This window comes from Pterocles gutturalis, unplaced genomic scaffold, assembly GCF_000699245.1.
Source record: "Pterocles gutturalis isolate BGI_N339 unplaced genomic scaffold, ASM69924v1 scaffold37667, whole genome shotgun sequence".
NCBI classification, from domain to species: domain Eukaryota; kingdom Metazoa; phylum Chordata; class Aves; order Pterocliformes; family Pteroclidae; genus Pterocles; species Pterocles gutturalis.
The window spans coordinates 24673-42830 of NW_010117088.1; the positions used below are offsets into that span (position 1 = coordinate 24673).

An 18158-nucleotide genomic window follows, 5' to 3' on the forward strand; every position below is an offset into this window, starting at 1 on the left:
GCCAAAAAGCAACAAATCCCACACATTCAGAAAAGAGACCATTTCTTCATGTGCTCATTGTCTTTATAAAGGTAAAATATCTAGAAGTCTAACAACAAGATCAGACCTCAGTGCTTTTCCTTTGCTCTTACAACCCTGGAGAAAGAGATGGCAAGCCATCCCCTTATTTACAATTTTTGTCTAGATAAATTGACCAGCCACATAGTAGCAACTCTCTCAAGTGCCTTACCACCAAAAAAGTGATTCTCTTACTCTTCTCAGGCATAAAGCATTAAAAGATGACTTCTGCTTTTCCACAACATTACTTGGATATGGCCTTGCACTTGATTTATGCAGGCATACTGCATAGCTATAAAATATGCTATGATATTCTCTGCCTAAATGAATCAAGGTGTAGTTGCAAGCCAGTCCAATTGTAGAGGAAGTGTTTTTTCTGCTCTGGTTCACGCTGACAAGCTGAAACTGCAATCAAACTGTCAAAGTTGCAACGGGAAAAAAATATTACCTTGGTGAACAACCTCCACCATTGCCAGTTCCGCAGTTTCAGATAGGCAGCACAGTTCCTCTGAAGCACTTTCATGGCTGTCAATTGCTGCTGGCGCTTGGCAAAGGCTCTGTAAGGTAAGCGGAGGTCAGACAAAGGAACCCACAGCAGCACCCAATTCTCTCCACCAAGTCCTTTCTTAGATACCTCTACATTTTTACTTTAGAAAGTTCCCCCCTAGAAAACCAGCAAAATTTCCAATTAACTTCCTCTATCAAGTTTTTTTGTTTTGCTCAGATAAGAGTGGTTATCCTTTCCTTTACTGAATTTCCCATTTAATGAAGTCTAAAAAATCTGAAAAGCCTCACTATTTTCACTTCAAAAATGGGACATCTGGAACAGAGAGAGGTGTGTTTTCCTGTCAATCTGACAGATACTACTTTTGTTTTTAGAACTGCACCATTTGCAGTCCTACCTAATAGCTCAAGAGAAACCCTACACCTCCTGCATCGGTACTGTGCTAAGACCTTTCAATTTTCACATTTGCAGCTCCTCTGTCAAAAACTTTGCCAGCTGTATAGCAACCCTATAGAAAGTAACAGATTTTGCTGGATAGCAGCACACCAAATTTCTTGCAGGTGCCAGAGGTCCGGCATTAGAGATCAGAAAAACCCTAAAGCCACCATCAACTGTTATATACAATAAATAAATCATGACCTTTCTGACAAAAAATAATCTCTAGTCAGCGTTTTTCTTTAAGAGAAACTTGTACCTGAATGGGAGAAATACACATGTTTATAATGTACTTTACAAAATGTGGTCCTTACTTTCTGGCCAGGTAGCCTCTACAGCATGCTTGGAAACCAATAATGACATCTGTGATCTTCAGGTCTCTCTCTTCTTCAAGATGAGCAAGGACTCCAGCTCTGAAAAACACTTTACTCTGCCCAATTCGATAAAGGTTGGAATCCAGCTCCAATGCTTTGATCTAAAATGAGAGAGAGAAGAATTCACCTCCTGCAAACACTGCTTCATGTGAAACATCACAACACTCATTTGTGTCTCATGGCTGTTAAGATACTCGCTCCTTACAATAAGCCACTCAGGCCAACCAAACCTGCTAGCTCCCAATAAAGTCCTGTGCCAATTAGAGGAGTTGGAGCTCAGCCAAGCACAGCATGAAATGGAGGTAATCAGAGACAGAAAATACGATAGAAAGCATTGTTTAATACAATACCACATCGAGTACCCAGAACTACCAGGATGCTGTGAGGAACATATGCCTAGTCCCAAGAGCCCTCTTCTTTTCCTAAAGGAAAGAAATCTGTTGATCCTTCCTATTTATTTTTCCCCAATCCTAATCGTTGCCAGAAAAAGGCACCCCAACCAACTTTCCTATCCTTTAAAGGATTTGTTGTCAACACTTATGCTAGTGAAGAGGAATAAGGTATTTCCCTTACAGCCAAATCCAATTCAATCTCCCCTAGTCTTCAAGCTACAGAGCCAAAGCTTTCCTTTTGAAGCAGGCAATTCTGCAGAAATTAATTGGAGCTTTCACTGAAAACATTTGTCATGAACAGGCCACTGTTAAAGCTCATACTGTAAGCATGTGCTAAAGATAACATTAATGCTTCTAAGGATTTTGATTCCATGAATACTGCTGGCATCTCAAAGTGTATGCATCTGTAGAAACAGAAAGAGCCTCTTTGCCCTAGGATAATTCAACCTCATGCTAGTCAAAAGCCTCCATCTGCAAAGCCAAGAGATAGCTTTTTTTGCACCCTCCTCTCAGACAAAACACTTGACTTTGGAATTTTGGTCTGTGAGTACAAGATGTATTTAACATGCACAACTCTGTTTTCCACACCACACCCATAAAGTTTATTCTATTCAAGTACAGTTTCTGGGATGTCTTACCATCAGCACACAAGCTTGCTTTCCATCCATAAATCCTTTGGGAATTGCATTCGGAGTTAAGATTTCATATCTGAAAAGGAGAAAGCATTCGACCACTTGCACAAGTATATTTGAAAACAACAACAAAAAAATCAATAATCTGTTCCTATAGCATTGTGAGTTTCGACAGCTTATGGTCTTGTTAGAGGAAACAATTGCATCTCTGGACAACAGAGTATGAACCAATCTTAGTTGGGGTCCTCTACACCTCATGTGAACTACACGCTTACTAGAGAAGTCAAAGATGCTTTTGGGAGGCTTTGTGCCAGGGAACACCAGGGGACAGATGTTCTGTGTTGCTGCCTTTGAAAACGGTGGCAATCTAGTTGCAACAAAGTACTTCAGTTTTTGCACTTATGTCTTAACTTTGCCAGGGTAAAGACTGCTTTGGATTCTTTTCTAGGTCTTACCTTTGTCTGAATTCCTGGAATACAACTCTGTTGGGGAAACCTTGACGACAAATACGGATTCCCTCCAACACTCCATTACAACGAAGCTGGTCGAGAACCAAGTGGGGATCTAGTTTTCCAGCCTAGTGAGGAAAAAGTATATTTTATAAATACCACAAAGCTTTTAAAAAGGGGGCTTATTCTCTTGCCTACTCCTGTTTTTCTGTAAAGCAGCCAGTTCTCCCTTTTCCTGTTAGAGGCAATCGAAAGCTTTTATGCAGTCTTAAGAGCTGCAAAGGTCAGACTCCAAAACTGTGGTAAGTATACAGCTATTTAGGATGACCTTAAAAAGATATCCTGAGAAAACAGGACCTCTAAGATCTCTTGCAAAACCTGAGAAAAGATAGCAACCCAGCCACATACCCCCAAAGCCCATTTAAGACTGCATAGGATGTACTGTCATAACTGTCTTTACCTTTTTCTCGTGGTTGGGGATAATACAACGGACAAAGTTGGGGTTGGTGTTCCTCAAGGTAGCCATCAGTTTAGCCAGCTGTTCTTTATAGAGCTGTCCCACTGTTCGGAACATACCCTTCCTGGTTTTGAAGGCCCCTGGCAATGCAGTATCTGACATACCAGCTACCTGATCCAGGCCAACAATACGGTCAACTAGAGAGAGAGCACACAAGATAAAGCATTAAAATTCTGTCATAAACAAAGGAAGCATTGGAATGCACAAAGAACATCTGGGTAGAACAGGATAAATGAGAGGAGCTGCAGGATCCTTTTTGCTTCATCTCTACACAGATGTCGACTCCTGTACAGAATTTGTGCAGGGATAGGAGCAGGAAGGAAAAAAAAGCAACAGTTCACTACAGGAAGTTTGAGTGATGGAGTCAAACTTATTCCCAAACACTCTACTGATTCTCTGGATGGCAGCTCTGGGAGAGCAATCTAGAAGTGAGTTTCAGATGCTCGTACTTGCTTAGGTTACAATGAAAAACAGCAAACCAAGAGTTCTAGCTGCTAGCCCAGCAGAGTCAACTCTTAGTTAACTCTGACCAAGAAGGGGCCACAGTTAGAGAAAAAGCCCAGCTTCACTCTCGCATTACAGGCAAACTGCCATGACTGGTGATCAGAAAAGCCATATCTACTTGTAAACTGAGCAAACATGGTAAAAGGCATGACAGAAACCAAACCTCAAGATACCACTGTGAGTTATTTTTGGACCACAAGTACTCTATGAGAGCAACATGAACAATACCACTAGGAGAAAGTCAGAACTCGCTGCCCCAACAGTTTCTCCACTATACCACAGTGACATCTAAGAACTGATGAAGCTATCACCTTGATGGGCAGACTCCATAGATACTTTTTTTTTTTTTTCAACAGAAGCCAGCTAGATCTGAGAGCAGCAGGGGCAAGAAGAAACTAAAGCATTACTTTTCCCCATTGCTCTTGTACACGGAGATAATAATTCACCCACCCAACCAAAACCAACTGTATCATTATAAATTTTCACACCTCCAGTATATTTTTACTAAGGGCTTCAAGCCACTGCTTCACTTTATCTTTAGTGGTTGGCTGATGCCTACACTCAGGTTCCCAGTCTTCACTTCAGAAAATACATCAACTTGTGCTCAACTGGCTTCTAATTAAAAAAACTGTTAAGAGAAACGCCTGCAAGAAAGGATACTCTGATTTACAGCTAATATTAGTTTAGAACTGCTCACTTCTAGAGCAGCTGCTAGAATAGGGTCAAGGTTGTCTTATCAGAAAGAAAAGAAGGTTATATCACAGCAAAATCCACAGAAGAGTGTTCCAGCCGCAATCTGGGACAATCCTCTTAAAAGTCTTGAGCCCTGCAGCAATCTACATCAAGAAAGCAAAAAGGACAGTCACTTGCAACAGAAGATCCAGCTAAGAACAATAAATGAGAACTGATGAGCTGTGGTTCAGTCAACATTTCAAGTCCAAAGGAGTCTCAACAGCAAAGGCCTTGTTAGGCACAAGTTGCTGGCGGCCATTTTTCATGCAGTAGTAGTTCCTTTGCCAAACTAACTATCTCTTAAATGATCAGCAGCTGAAGTCAAATCCCAATACCAGAATCAGTGTTAAACTGGATTTCAGTTTAAACGCAGTCTCAGAAATCTTCCTTCCAAATCTTGCAAGAAATACAGCCTTGCTAAGCCTACATTCAAGCAGTTTACAAGGGATTTGCTTTTAGCTGTTCCTATGCAAGACTTGCAAGAGCAACCTTTAGCACCTGAATATATCCATATTTTTCTTGTATCAGCTTGCAAGGTGAGAGTTTTGCTTTTGTTTTAAAGTCCATGAGGAGCTACTAGCGCAAAACAGAGGAAATGAACAAGACAGACAAGCAGGTACGACAAAGGGACAAAGAGAAGTTAATGGAAGCATTTCTTGCATGGCTCTAGGATGCATTACACACACACGATAGCTGGGTTTCTCAGTCACCTGGTTCTAGATGAAGAATAGGAAAGTGTTGATAGAAATAGGCTCTCTGAACGTTCTGCATCTCTGCAACAGACAGAGACGTCAAAGAAAACCCACCACAGAAAGTGACAGCAACAGTAAGACTCAAAAGTAGATAGATAAACCCAGAGAAGATAGAGTAAAATACTGAACAACACTGCAGAAAGAACACAACAGTTGCAGGACTGAAAACACAAATTCAGCCGCAGATCTTGTGTCTGAGTGTTGCAGCTATGTAAGCTGCTGGGACATAACGGTGCATTCATATTTATCCTGGCATTCTTAGTTTCGAGAAATAACTGCTATGTATTCAGCAAGCTTAACATAAGTTGATGCAAGTAAACCTTTCTCTTGAGTTACAGTGAACTTTTAATGCAATACCATGATCTAAACAAAAGATGTTCCAGATAAGGTTCATCTTGGTGCCTTAGCCTTCAGAGGAAAAAAGCAAGACAGCTCATCACAAACTTTTGATGATCAAACAAACTCTTCCCCATAAAACAAGAGAAAACAAATGAGATTAAGTTTAATTACATACCATCTTTCCACAGCTCAGACACAAACTTATCCGATGACTGGTGGAGAAGTGTAGCAATGTTATCATTCAGTGGATCCATGTTCTTCATCAGCCATTCATCTGCTTTATAATCCACCTGGAGAAGACAAACATGTCGAGAAACTTAGGGGCTAGATTTTGTGCAGCACAAGATGGAACAGGATCCTGCAAAGTCTATAAAAGTAGGACTGAGGTTTGCACAGTCAACAACAGATTACCTAATCATTCTCGGATTTGCCATCTAAGCAGGCATATCTAAAAATTTCAAACCCTAACAAACAGCTGCATATTCTGTCAGTAAAGGGAATAAATTTGCAATGCTAGTTTGCACATCCAGAGTGTGACACAAAAAACAACTGCATCATCAATTTTGGTGATGATGTCTTGATACAAGGTTTCTGAAAAGTACCTCCAATCTCACCAAGACACAGAGAAAAAAATTTAAATTGGCGTCAGTTTCACGTGTCTTCAGTTATACATATATAACTTGCAGACAAATCCCCTTAGGCCCTATAAGGTCAACAGCAATGGAACAACTTCGTGAAATCTTCCACTGGTTTCCCATAGGCAGCCACTTTGGCAAGTAGCCATTTCTAAGAAGCAGTGGTTATGCATTAGAAAATACAGCAGACATTTCAGTGTTCACATTTTAGCTACTAATTCTTTACCTTGCCAGCATAATGTATGATACAAAAGTCAGCTTTGTCTTTCAGCTGTTTTGGCTTCTGAAATTTGGGGTGGGTGCCTTGCTCTTGTACAACTTTTTCCACAAAGCTTTTGTCCGTTGCTTTTGGGAACCAGCACTCTTCATCCAGCAGGGCCAGTATACCAGGGGGCCCAGCCTTAAAGAAGGGAAACATCAAAATATCATTAAATACATAACTACACCAATAGTTAACACCTTTAAATGGCTAGGGGAAAAAAAAAAAGATACCTAAGCCTGATCCCTATCATATTTAGCTGTTGTGTGGTATCAGTTCAATTATTTCCATACTAACAGAAATTGTTACGAATTCTCCAAAATCCTAATCTGAATTCTGAACATTTTTATGAGAAGGTCTCTTCTGTGACATTTGTCTAGGTTGTTTTATGTAGAAAAAAAAAATATCTTTTTAACAGAAGGAACACTATCATATTCTCCAAACATCCGTGTGTCTAAATGCAGAAGACCATAGCAGAATATTTCACAAACTAGTGCTTACTATTGGAACATCTATTATGAAAACTATAAATTTCCAAGTTTCATTAAAGCAGAATTAAAGCAACAGATATTCACAGCTTCTCATCACATTTACAGTTAAGTAAGGAAATTCACACTACTTATGATAAGCTCCACATACATCTAGCACCATGCAGATCTACACAAAATCAATACAATTTTGTGAGAGGAAAAAGTGGCTGACTAGATCTATTTTCATGCCAGATTTCCTACAGAACTGATACTAACAGATTTATTGGCGACATACTTTCAGACAAAGAGGAAACTGTTCACTTCTGCTTGTAAACATACCATACCAGAGTGTCAGTAGAGGATTACAAAAGTTAGAAAGCTAGTTTCCCATCTAAAGGTAGAGGTTATGTCCTCAATGACAAAATTAGCACAGCCATTTCTTGATGCTTGACAGTAGAAGAACAAGCTTACCGGCTTCTCTATGAGGTCAATGCAGGGCTGCAGATCCAGGCCAAAGTCAATGAAATTCCACTCTATGCCCTCCCTCTGGTACTCCTCTTGCTCCAGAATGAACATGGTGTGGTTAAAGAGCTGCTGCAACTTTTCATTTGTGTAGTTAATACACAACTGCTCAAAAGAGTTCAGCTAATAAAGAAAAAGATAGCAAGATGCTTGAACAGTTGCTTTTGAAAACACACCTGCTATTCTCTTAGCATGAAGGATCACAATTACAGTTCCAGAATTTAAGGTAGCGTTCTGTGTGGGGTGGACAGCCCCCTTTGTCAATAATCCCATTTGCTTATAAACTGCCTTTCCTGTCACGTGCCACTGCATTACTGCTGCAATCCCTAGGGAAGTTTATACACACTGTTCCTCAGACTTCCAAAAGAATGTTTAGTTGTAAACAGCAGAAGAATTACTGCAGCTGCTTAACCAGGGAACAGAAAAGACTCCGGTTTTCTCACAAACTCAGATCTGGCAGGTCCTCTTCATAGGAAGAGGAAGCAACAGAAGCCTGAAGACAAATTCCTAAGAGCATGTGGACTGGAAAGTCCCTTTTTAATCCTCATGTATAAAATCAGAGCAAGTAAGGCAAAGCAGAGCAAGTGGGGCAAATTTATTCAACATCTCCAGACGTCTTCAAACTGTAAGGACAAGGTTAATAACCAAGGGTGCATCTTCATGTTAGACCACACTAAATATAATGCTGCTGTTGAAGAGAATGGTACTGTTCTACTTCCTCCATGTTTCAGTAACTCCTAACCATGTATTTCCACTCGCCTCATTTTCATGAGATCCAGTAACCATGAAACCAAAGGTAAATTTGATCAGGGGGGTGTGGGAGGGGTGAGGGGAGAAGGCAGATAAGATAAAAATAAAAATTAACTTTTCTGTGGCTTAGTTTTCCCATTTAATTAATAAATCAGTCCCATTTACCCTGCAGTTGCACATGAACTAGATCCAGCACAACACAGATAGGAGCTGCCTGGCTGGGATAATGGGAATGGCAGGATAGTTCCTTCCTGATGGCAGCCTGTGGTTGCTTCAGACTAAGTATAATTCAAAGTCACCTTCTAAAGTTGTTGTTTCATGGACATAATGGTTTGGCCTAACAGTTCACTGCCACCTATAGAGGGAGCTCCCACTTCCCCTCTTTACCATCTCTCCCTCAACTTTCCTTCAGCTCTTCCTCTCCTATATTTATCTTGCATCAGTTTTTATGCTCAGATTCCCCTTTGCAGACTGATTCAATTATAAAACACCCTAAGAAAATATTTTCTGCAGGGCTAGAGGTGAACAGTACAAGCAGTTGTAGTCAGGAGCAGCAGAGGGAAAAAGGAGCAAGTTGATCCCTTTTCGGCATCAAGAAGCTGTTAAATCAGTTTAGCTGTATGTGAAACCACACTTTGATCCACAAGTTTCACACTTCTTGCAGAAAGGAGCATAAATAAGTCAGAATATGTGCTGGCTCTGATTTGATCTACCCTGTCTTTATCTTTTCCAAAACACATCAGGAAGGAGAAAAAAACATTTCTAACAATGTTTAACGACACTAACAGGTTTCAGTGGACCAACCTTTAAATGTTTTAGGACAGATTAATTGGACATAAAATTTTAAGTCCAGTGGTGATCCATAATGCTACATGACATTTTTAAAGACTTTTTTGTAGATTAGCAAGCTCTTAAACTGTGAGCTAAGAATAATCAAGAATACCTGGAACTGTGAAATTAAAATAATTCTGATGCACACACCAAAAAGGGATGTGAGCACCAGAATACATAGCAATAAGATAAAAAACATTTGCAGAATACATGAAATCCTAAAGAACTACTCACTTAGGTTATTAACATATCTGACAGTTCATATCAGCAGGCATCTCAAATAACAAACGTGGAATAAACATCCTTTCCAAAACTACACTATTGTTTTCCAGTTTTAAGGTGATTTCCTTTAGCAGTCTTTGCTCCATGCTAAACTGTGCTGAGTGCAAGGACCCGACTTCTCCTTACCTCAAAAATCTCAAAGCCAGCAATGTCAAGGATTCCAATGAAGGACGCACCCTGTCGCTTGGTCTTATCCAATGCCTTGTTGATACGCATAACCAGCCACCGGAACATACGTTCATAAGTGGCTTTAGCCAGTGCTTCAATAGCAAAGTCAGCCTAAAAAGAAAAAAGACAAAGATCAAGAGTTACACTAAAATCCAAAATAAGGCACAGATCACACTGTTTCAGCATCTAATGGCCAGCTGTAGTCTAAGATTTTTCTCTCCACCACCAAACTCACTAAACAAGGTTCATTTCAGAGGTTATTCCCAACAAAAAGTAGAAGGCACAGTGATACTCTATACAAGAGTAAAGAATTTGTCTTACTAAATTAGTGTGTCAAGGCCAAATTACAGGATCCTGCCTATTGGAGAAAGCAATGCCTGGTATTCAAGAAAGAAAAATGGTGCCCAGTCAACTCCAAAAACTATAGTACCATAGTATGTTTCATAGGCCCAAAGAAAAGCATTTAAAATCTTCTGTAATTTAGGATTTGTGAAGCCAAATCCCCTCCTCCCATGCCACTATCCCACCTGTGACTGACACAAAAATACTATGTATAAATAAGTAATTAAATATCAAAATGGAAAGGCAGCTTGTGACTATTGCTAGACTTCACTCTCTTCTTGATCCCGTCCATGTTATGGGGGCATGCTTATTTACACTGAGAATATGGATGCGTTCATAAAGAAGCTGTGCAGTGACTACGCACAGAAACTGTGCTTCATTCAAGAGGCCACTAGCTCCTAGGTCAGGTTTCATTTAAGAGCACAACCTGATTTAAGCATGTTACAAGATTTACAATCAGTTTCAAAAGTGAGCAACAAATTCTTCCACCCTCTTAGCTGACCTACTCAAAACCAGTGCTTTCTATATTACAGCAACTCAAAAATGTCATCCTTGCATAAGCACTGGAGGAACTTACTCCTTTAAGACAGCCACTCACCACAATTAGGGGAGTTGCGGGTTTGTTTTTTTTTCAGATGAGAAAGTGCTACAGAGGCAAGGTGATTTCTATCTTTACACAGATCAAGTGAGCAAATACTAGAAGAAAAATGTATGCTACATTACTCAAGTGCGGTTGCCATACATTGCAGCCATAAAAATGGTTATTAAATGCTGCAGAAACCTCTAGCACATTTTTTAGATTTGTGGTGGCAAGACTAAAGTGCTTATTTTTAGAGAATGCATACCTGCTCTTTGGTTTGAGCTTTCTGAACATAATCTCGCCCAACTTTGATGCGAGGAGTCAGGATACCTCTAGTGAAATCAGTCACATTGATACCCAAAAGGTGAGACACTTTCTGAGCAGCTAAAGACAGTAAGTAGAAACAACAAAGAGATTAATATTCTTTTGTCTTTCTCACAGAAAGCAAGAGAAAACGAGAAACATTCCTGCAACTCCCTTCCCAAGAGAGTAATGAAACAGCTTATAAAAAACATTAAACGAAGAACAGGTTAATGAGACAAAGAAAGGTTATCTTCAAAACCAAAAAATGCCCCCGAAACACTTGCAACCCATACTACAAATTACTGAGTTTCTCCAGAAGCCGCAAGAGGAAATTTGAAGCAATACTCTCATGCCACTAAGTCATAACACGGAAGCTTTAGCAAGTTCATAGTCTGTAATCAATTTAAAGATACATCAACTAACAGATTGCTTAATCAAGCTAATTGTTCTGTCTTCATCTAGTGATTAGTCTTTGAGGTAACTTATTTCAGATTCAAGATCCAAAGCCCAAATGGTTTACTCTCCTCCCCAAAATGCCATTTAGAGCACATTTTTCCGTAATAATAATAGCAAAAAATATAAACACTTAAAGATAAATTACCAACGGCTTATATTTCTGCAGTACATAATGAAAGTCTAAGAACTCAAGTGTTCCAACAGATAGCCTTTTATCAAGTGAAACATGGTTACTATTTACACATACTTTAATTGCACTGCCTGTTGTTGTATGTACACATTATATCCACCACAAAACTATCCACCTTGCTCTTACAGTTACAAGTCTACCTACAAAGTCAGCAAAGAACATTCCTTTAAGTCTGATAATAGAGGTTTGTAGGAGCAATCATTCCTAGCTTGGTTAAAACACACATACCCTACATATTCCAGTAGAGTAATCCTTTTCATCCGGTCATCATGTGTACTTCCTGCCTAGCCCTGTCACAAGAACAGTGCCATGTTCCTGCCCATGCATGGCTGCAAACCCATGCCTGGTAAAACAGTGTGTATTTGTACGAAGGAGCATATCAGCTCCTTTGACAAATAATTCACCTTATAGAAAAACAGGACTCCAGCATTCCCTACATAGTGTAATATATTCTTCTACTTGCAAGAACTTCCTGTTGGCTTTTTTCTGCATTTTTCTTTGGGGTGGAGATTGGTTACCTGTATTGTCTGGCATAGAGGCTTGGTCTGTATTACGCTCCTTCTTGAAGACTATGTTGCCGAGTTGAAGAACACCCGAGATAACCTTCAGCAGACCTTTTAAAGTAATAACAACAGTTTAGTGTCAGACATCTCCAGCTGCCCTGATATGACCCAGTTACCTTTCCTGACATGGTTAAGAGGTCCTTCTCAACGTCCCAAAGACCTTTCTGGAATTTGTGAAAAAACACCACAGGTAATTCCTTTATATGACTCCCATTCAGGACACACGACTTTCCATGTCCCTCCTATGGAAGACTATGCAGCCTGGAAATTTACCCATTCTCAACATCACTATAGTAAAGTGGGAAATGGGACTGAGGGTTATGCACCATGCCACATAATCTATATTTTTTGATAAAACATTTGTTCCCTGTTAGAGGGACAAAATTCACTATTTTCCTCAATGACTACTGTTAAACACAGGAAAGAAACAGTTATTAAGAGTACAAGCCAATTAAGAGAAGGAAGATTTTGTTCCTTTAACCCCATACCACATTCAGCTCCCTAACCAAGGTCTGTAGTCCATACAGACATACATTATAATGTATGAAGGATGGCAGAATTTAGGTGAAAGTGCCTGTACCGTAACTATTACTAATTACATGCTGAAGCACCCCATCCATTACTAATGATATATTCATACTCTTTGAATGGCGCACATCACAAAAGCAGCATCAGATGATAGGACAGAAAAGACATTTTTTGATGCCATAGCATCAATTCAATTTTCACCATATATCAATCAAAGCTCATTGCATAATAGCTTCTAGTTGCCTTCAGCAAAGTAAACTGCCAGTCACTTGCATAGGGGGATCTTGTACCAAAGACATTTTCCGTCCCCTAATTTCTACAAATTATAGAAACATTTGTTTTAAAACAATATGCTTTGATAATAGAACAAACATGATAAAAGAACAAACAAAGGCTCCATATATGCTACATCAGGACCAACAGAAAAGAAACATATATTTTCCTAGTGGCACATTATGAAATCTAGTGTTTTGACAGCTGAATCTGGAGTCCTGGCACTTGGACAGACAGCTTATTTTGACGTTGTCTCATAAATGAGGATAGTTAGTGTTTAGACTTTACATCAAAACTAAGTAAGCCCAGCATCCAGCCAGTTACTGTATGTATTATTCTTCTAAGCCTATAAGGAACATTAATGCACTTTACCCTTTGAACAGCAAGCACAAAACTCTAAAGCTGTCTTTGCCATAGTGGCTGGAACCAATAGCTTATCTATGTGACAGCAAAGACATGCTCTAGAGCATACATTAAAAAACCCAGCTCAAAAAACTGAGCACAGCATGACATCCTGACAATAAACTAGGCTGCCAATTATTTTATTCAGTTTAGGCAAATTTCTCTTCACCTCTGTACAGCAGTTTCTGTCTCAGACGATTCAGGGTATCAAAAAGCGTATTAAACTGTGGATAACAACAGTGTGTACTTATAGCAGGCTCGACTGTAAAAAGCAATAGTTAAGGCAAAGGTACATATTCCCTACAGCCACAAGAGCTGTAGCCTCCAGCAGAAGAGGTGACCTCAAACCCCTACACATGCTTGCTTCAGTATGGAGAAAAAAAGTCCTAGTTTTAGAAGACCTTATACATTTAGAAACTGAGATTTTGCAGAACACTGGTTCATAACCAGTAGGCGCATCATGAATCTGCCAGAGCACAGAACTCTGGCAAATAACGTATGACTACACTTTGTGACAGATGCATGCAATTCTAGCTTCACTGTCATGGTATTGAGCTCCCAAAATCAGACAGTATTAATTTCTGATCAGCAGTTAAGTGTTAAGCTGGAAAGAAAGGCACTATGACCAGGCCATTCTCAAAGTACTAATCCAGCACTGGTTGGATTAGATACTTTAAAGCCACTGCTTAGGGATAGAGGGAGCACACAAGCCATGCACTGCACAAGAGAATGAGAGGATTCTTGTATCTTGGATGTGTTATTCATAAACTGGATAACACCCCTCAGATTAGGAACAAAAACAGCACGCTGAAGCATGTTTTCATTAGCTACTGATTTCTAACCTTAACTGCATAAACTGAAACTGTGCTGGTAGATCCGGAGGTGGGCCACTGCAAAGCCACTAAGTTTATTACTTGCACACCATTCACTTGCCAGGGGGCAGGACAGGGGCAGTGGGGTGGAGGGTAGGGATGGACACTAGATAAAACAAAACCAACAAAAACCCCAAAACAAACAAAAGGAGAACCCCAGAACAAAAAAGTTCCAGACAGATATGATCTGTTCCCTCTTTCATTTCCTTGCATTTCCAAGCCCTTCAGAGGATTCATACCCATCTGCTCCTCATCTGGGATGCCCATGATCTTCATTGCCTCCATGGTCTCCTGAAACATATCTTTGTCTTGCTGACCCGGGATTGTAACATGCCCATTGGAAAGGAAGCGATATTTGTTGTAAGGCTCCAGCAGCAGATCAGCTTAGGGAAGAATTGAGAAAGAAGTTACTATTGTCTCTTTTTTTTTTTTTTTAAATAGACAACAAGCTACTACTGAGATAAAATTTCTGACTTGCATATGCTAGCAGGTGCTGGGTGAATCTGGGATTAAACACCGTTTTACTGCAGGTTGAACGATTAATGTATTTTAGATAAAATTGGAGTTTTTCTGCCTTATTTCTTTCTATTCCCTATTCTGGAATACTTCACCAAAACAGTGTCAATCATCATTATGCCCTAAATCTATAAAAAGCAGGAATTAACTTGAAAGTAAATTTGCCTTCAATTTCAGACAACTCATTTGTTTCAAGTCAGGTGAAAGTTAATATATAGCTCTTGAAACAGTAGCAACTATGAGAAAAGTCCTCTCCTGTGCTTCCTCCAGATCAATTTGCAGCTCTTGCACAACACAGACCCTGATAACTGGGCTGAGCCAGCTGCACTAGGATCATAGACTTCTAGTGCTGCTTAGGTGCCAGCAGCTTTGCTCCATTCAGTTAAACGCTGAGCACAACACAGTAGGACCATTCCTGCGGCAGAAGAGTTTACATCATGTAAGACGAGACTAAACATGGGACAGTGATTTAGATAAGGAAGGGCGTAGAGTCACTGCTGGCAAAGAGACAAGTGCAGGAAGGAACCAGAGAAGCAAGTCTTCAGGAACTGAGAAGTGCAGGGGGAGGGCAGAGGGATGTATGAGTGTACAGAAGAAGTGGAGGAGGGGTGACCATATCTAAAAGGCAGAGCGAAGAAACTGTGAAGGAATAGGTCCTAGCCTACAAGTGTTTTGGACCCTCTGTTGTTGTGATGAGGGAACCCCATAACTACAAAATCATACTTACTCTTCAAATGTTCCCCTGCCCCAGATAGCAGGTAGTAAAAGATGTGGAAGGTTCGCTCCTCTTTGGCTTGACGAATTGCACGTGACTTCTCCAGCAGATCTTCAGAGAGTCAAGGCATATGACAGGACATACAGATCACTTCCTACTCTATGGCAGGAGAAAAAAAACTTCATACTATGTGATGTTCTCCTCATGCCAATTAACAGGAGTATTGAGTTAGTAATCATTATCAGTCAACAATCCACTGAGCTTCTGGTCTCAGTTCTGTCAGCCTCTGAATAATGGCTATGGTAAGAGAGACTTAACTGATAAAAACCAGAAAAACAGTGGCCCTCCATCCCTACCCATCTTGGAGAGAAGTGAGAATGTCCTATGAAATTCCAAAGCTATTAATCTTATTGCAGTTTATGTTTCCATTTCAGCCTTCTAAGATTAGAATTCATTCATACAGAAAGATTTCCATCATGATCACAGAGGTTACAAAATACTATATGGAGAAACAGGAGACTACAACAGTAATCTTGCTAGCATAAATTCAAGTGCTTCCTATCACTTTCTCAACCTGACAAAGTCAGTTGTGAACAGAGTGCTAGGTACCATTATTACCACCTCTATATCCTTTAACTTCTCATTTTAAGTGGTTACAGAAAGGATACAGGTCTCTATATTGGCTCCAACAATGTAGCCGTTGACATCAAAGTTGATTCTGATGAATTTGCCCTAAGAGGAATTAATAGCATTACAATTAATACTCATACTATGTGGTAACAGCAGTAAACAGCAAAGGTAAACCTTCTTTTTTTAATCCAGGAAAGGAAATTCAGAACAGGTCAGGCAGGTTTCAGGCAAAACATAAGGTCAGCCAATAGTCAATGCCTGCTGATCACAACAGTGATTTAACAAAGATGACACCAAACGCTTTCAGACATTTCTGACATTCAGACAGCCTACAATTCAAATTCCTTATGTTTCAGACTATATTTCACACAACCAGGGTCCCATCAGTTTCATGTGCTATATGATCTTGACAGTTCCAGCTCCCTCAATGTTAGCTTCAACCATTTTCATTTAGTTCCAGCTCTAGCTCCCCCATCTGTCTCTCATACACTGTCCATTGCTCTCCAGACCAAGCAAAATAAGGACAAGTATTTGGTCTCCAGGAAAAAAAATAACTGTAATAAACTTAAAAACTGACTGTAACATACTTACAATAAAAATTGGCACAGCTGATCCTGGCATAGGTCTCTGGAATGAAGGAACCTGCCCCTTTCAGGTCTATTCTGGATAATTCACTGAAGGAAATTCACTTCCCAGATTAGACACTTCCCAGTGAGAGAATTCACTCACAGACAGGTGTCCTATCCCTGACAGCAATTCACCCAAAATCAGAACAAGTCTTCCCTCTGGAAGAGGAAGCCACCCATGATGGATAGTGATACTCACAAATCTTGAGGAGTTGTCATTCTTTACTGTCTTGGCATTTCCAAAGGCCTCCAGGATGGGATTAGCCTGGAGCAACTGTCTCTCCAGCTCTCCCTAGAGAAAAATCAGAAATTCATAAAGTAGGTAGCAGTTTACTGCATTAACATTGAGTCAAACCAGTGCTGAAGTATCAGTTCACACTAGCTTAACACCTGTTGTAGAGAAGCCATACTAAACCTTCAAAGGAGACTCATTAGTTATCTGGGTAAAACAGAAACATTCACAAATATGCCTTATTCCCTTCCTCAACACAAGGGCATCCCAGTGCTGTCTTTCTGTTAACAAGAAGCCTTTCAAAGCCATTTGGCCGTAACACCCCATAGGCTTCCCAAGATCAAAGCAAAACACGACCATCCAAGATCAGGCCCTCGTCCCAGAAGTCTCTTGCCACCTAGGCTGGAAGAGTGAGGAAAATCCTGTCTTGCTACTGCAAGATAGCTCTGAACTCTGCTAGTAGTAGGGTAAGAAGTTAGTCTGAAAAGGTCTAATTCTTAAAAAAACGAAAATAAAACAATAAGCTTGCACTAAAAGTCTACATCTTCCAAAATACAAACAAACAAAAACCTCCTTTGCAAGGAGGCACACACAAAAAAGAGAGTTAGTGGTATCCCACAAACTGCATGACTGCTTGCATTCTAATGCCATAGTCGCACACTCCTCCCCTCCAAGGAACACAAAATGCTGGAGCTGTAGAAAAAGAAAATTCAGAACCTTTATTCCTGTCAAGTACTAGACCATTGGAGCATATACACCTTTCTCTGTAGGCTCTAGACATATCCCTGTCTGTTTTAAAAAATTACTTGTCCTCTGCGCTAAAAGCATGGAGTTCTATATATTTCAAGCTTACCTAAGAAGCTTCTATAGAGACAGAAAATGACAGTTTAATGTTTCTCTTTTTAGCAGTTATCAGTAAGTACTCAAGACTTCCTGTGCATAAGGGATGGAAATGAAGTTTGATTAATGAGAACTGGAATTTATGGACAAATTATTTAAGAGTATTCCTAAAGGAAAATTGTTCCCATTCATTCTCAAATTGTTCCCACTCATTTTCAAAGTGTATTATACACCAAATTAGTCCTTACACAGTCCCTCTAAAAATACATGCAATAAAAAAAGAGGAAGATACATGAGAAACTGTACAAAGAACTACAAGTCTTTATTTCTTACTTCCACAATCACTGCATTTCATGCTTGCAAAGTGCAAGGCCAAACAAGACCCTTACTTCCTGTAGAACTGCACAAATAAAGAAGGGGCAGCTGCTGCAAACACTCTCATTCACTGTCAAGTATATACAGCAAGGGGGTTAGGAGTGGGAAGG

The 18158-nt window shown here is 39.9% G+C and overlaps 1 protein-coding gene across 1 annotated transcript in view; it reads right to left on the reverse strand.

Moving 5' to 3' along the window:
- Positions 1 to 18158, reverse strand: part of MYH9 (myosin, heavy chain 9, non-muscle) — a 57928-nt gene that overhangs the window by 16595 nt on the left and 23175 nt on the right. The window contains exons 5-19 of the mRNA XM_010075683.1: positions 16801 to 16893; positions 16014 to 16077; positions 15358 to 15456; positions 14354 to 14497; positions 11995 to 12090; positions 10793 to 10911; positions 9564 to 9716; positions 7524 to 7697; positions 6550 to 6723; positions 5864 to 5978; positions 3305 to 3498; positions 2851 to 2972; positions 2402 to 2471; positions 1312 to 1472; positions 506 to 614 (exon numbers count right to left, since the gene is read on the reverse strand). Of these exons, the coding sequence (XP_010073985.1) occupies positions 506 to 614; positions 1312 to 1472; positions 2402 to 2471; positions 2851 to 2972; positions 3305 to 3498; positions 5864 to 5978; positions 6550 to 6723; positions 7524 to 7697; positions 9564 to 9716; positions 10793 to 10911; positions 11995 to 12090; positions 14354 to 14497; positions 15358 to 15456; positions 16014 to 16077; positions 16801 to 16893 (1887 nt within the window). The remainder of the gene's footprint in view (positions 1 to 505; positions 615 to 1311; positions 1473 to 2401; positions 2472 to 2850; positions 2973 to 3304; positions 3499 to 5863; positions 5979 to 6549; positions 6724 to 7523; positions 7698 to 9563; positions 9717 to 10792; positions 10912 to 11994; positions 12091 to 14353; positions 14498 to 15357; positions 15457 to 16013; positions 16078 to 16800; positions 16894 to 18158) is intronic.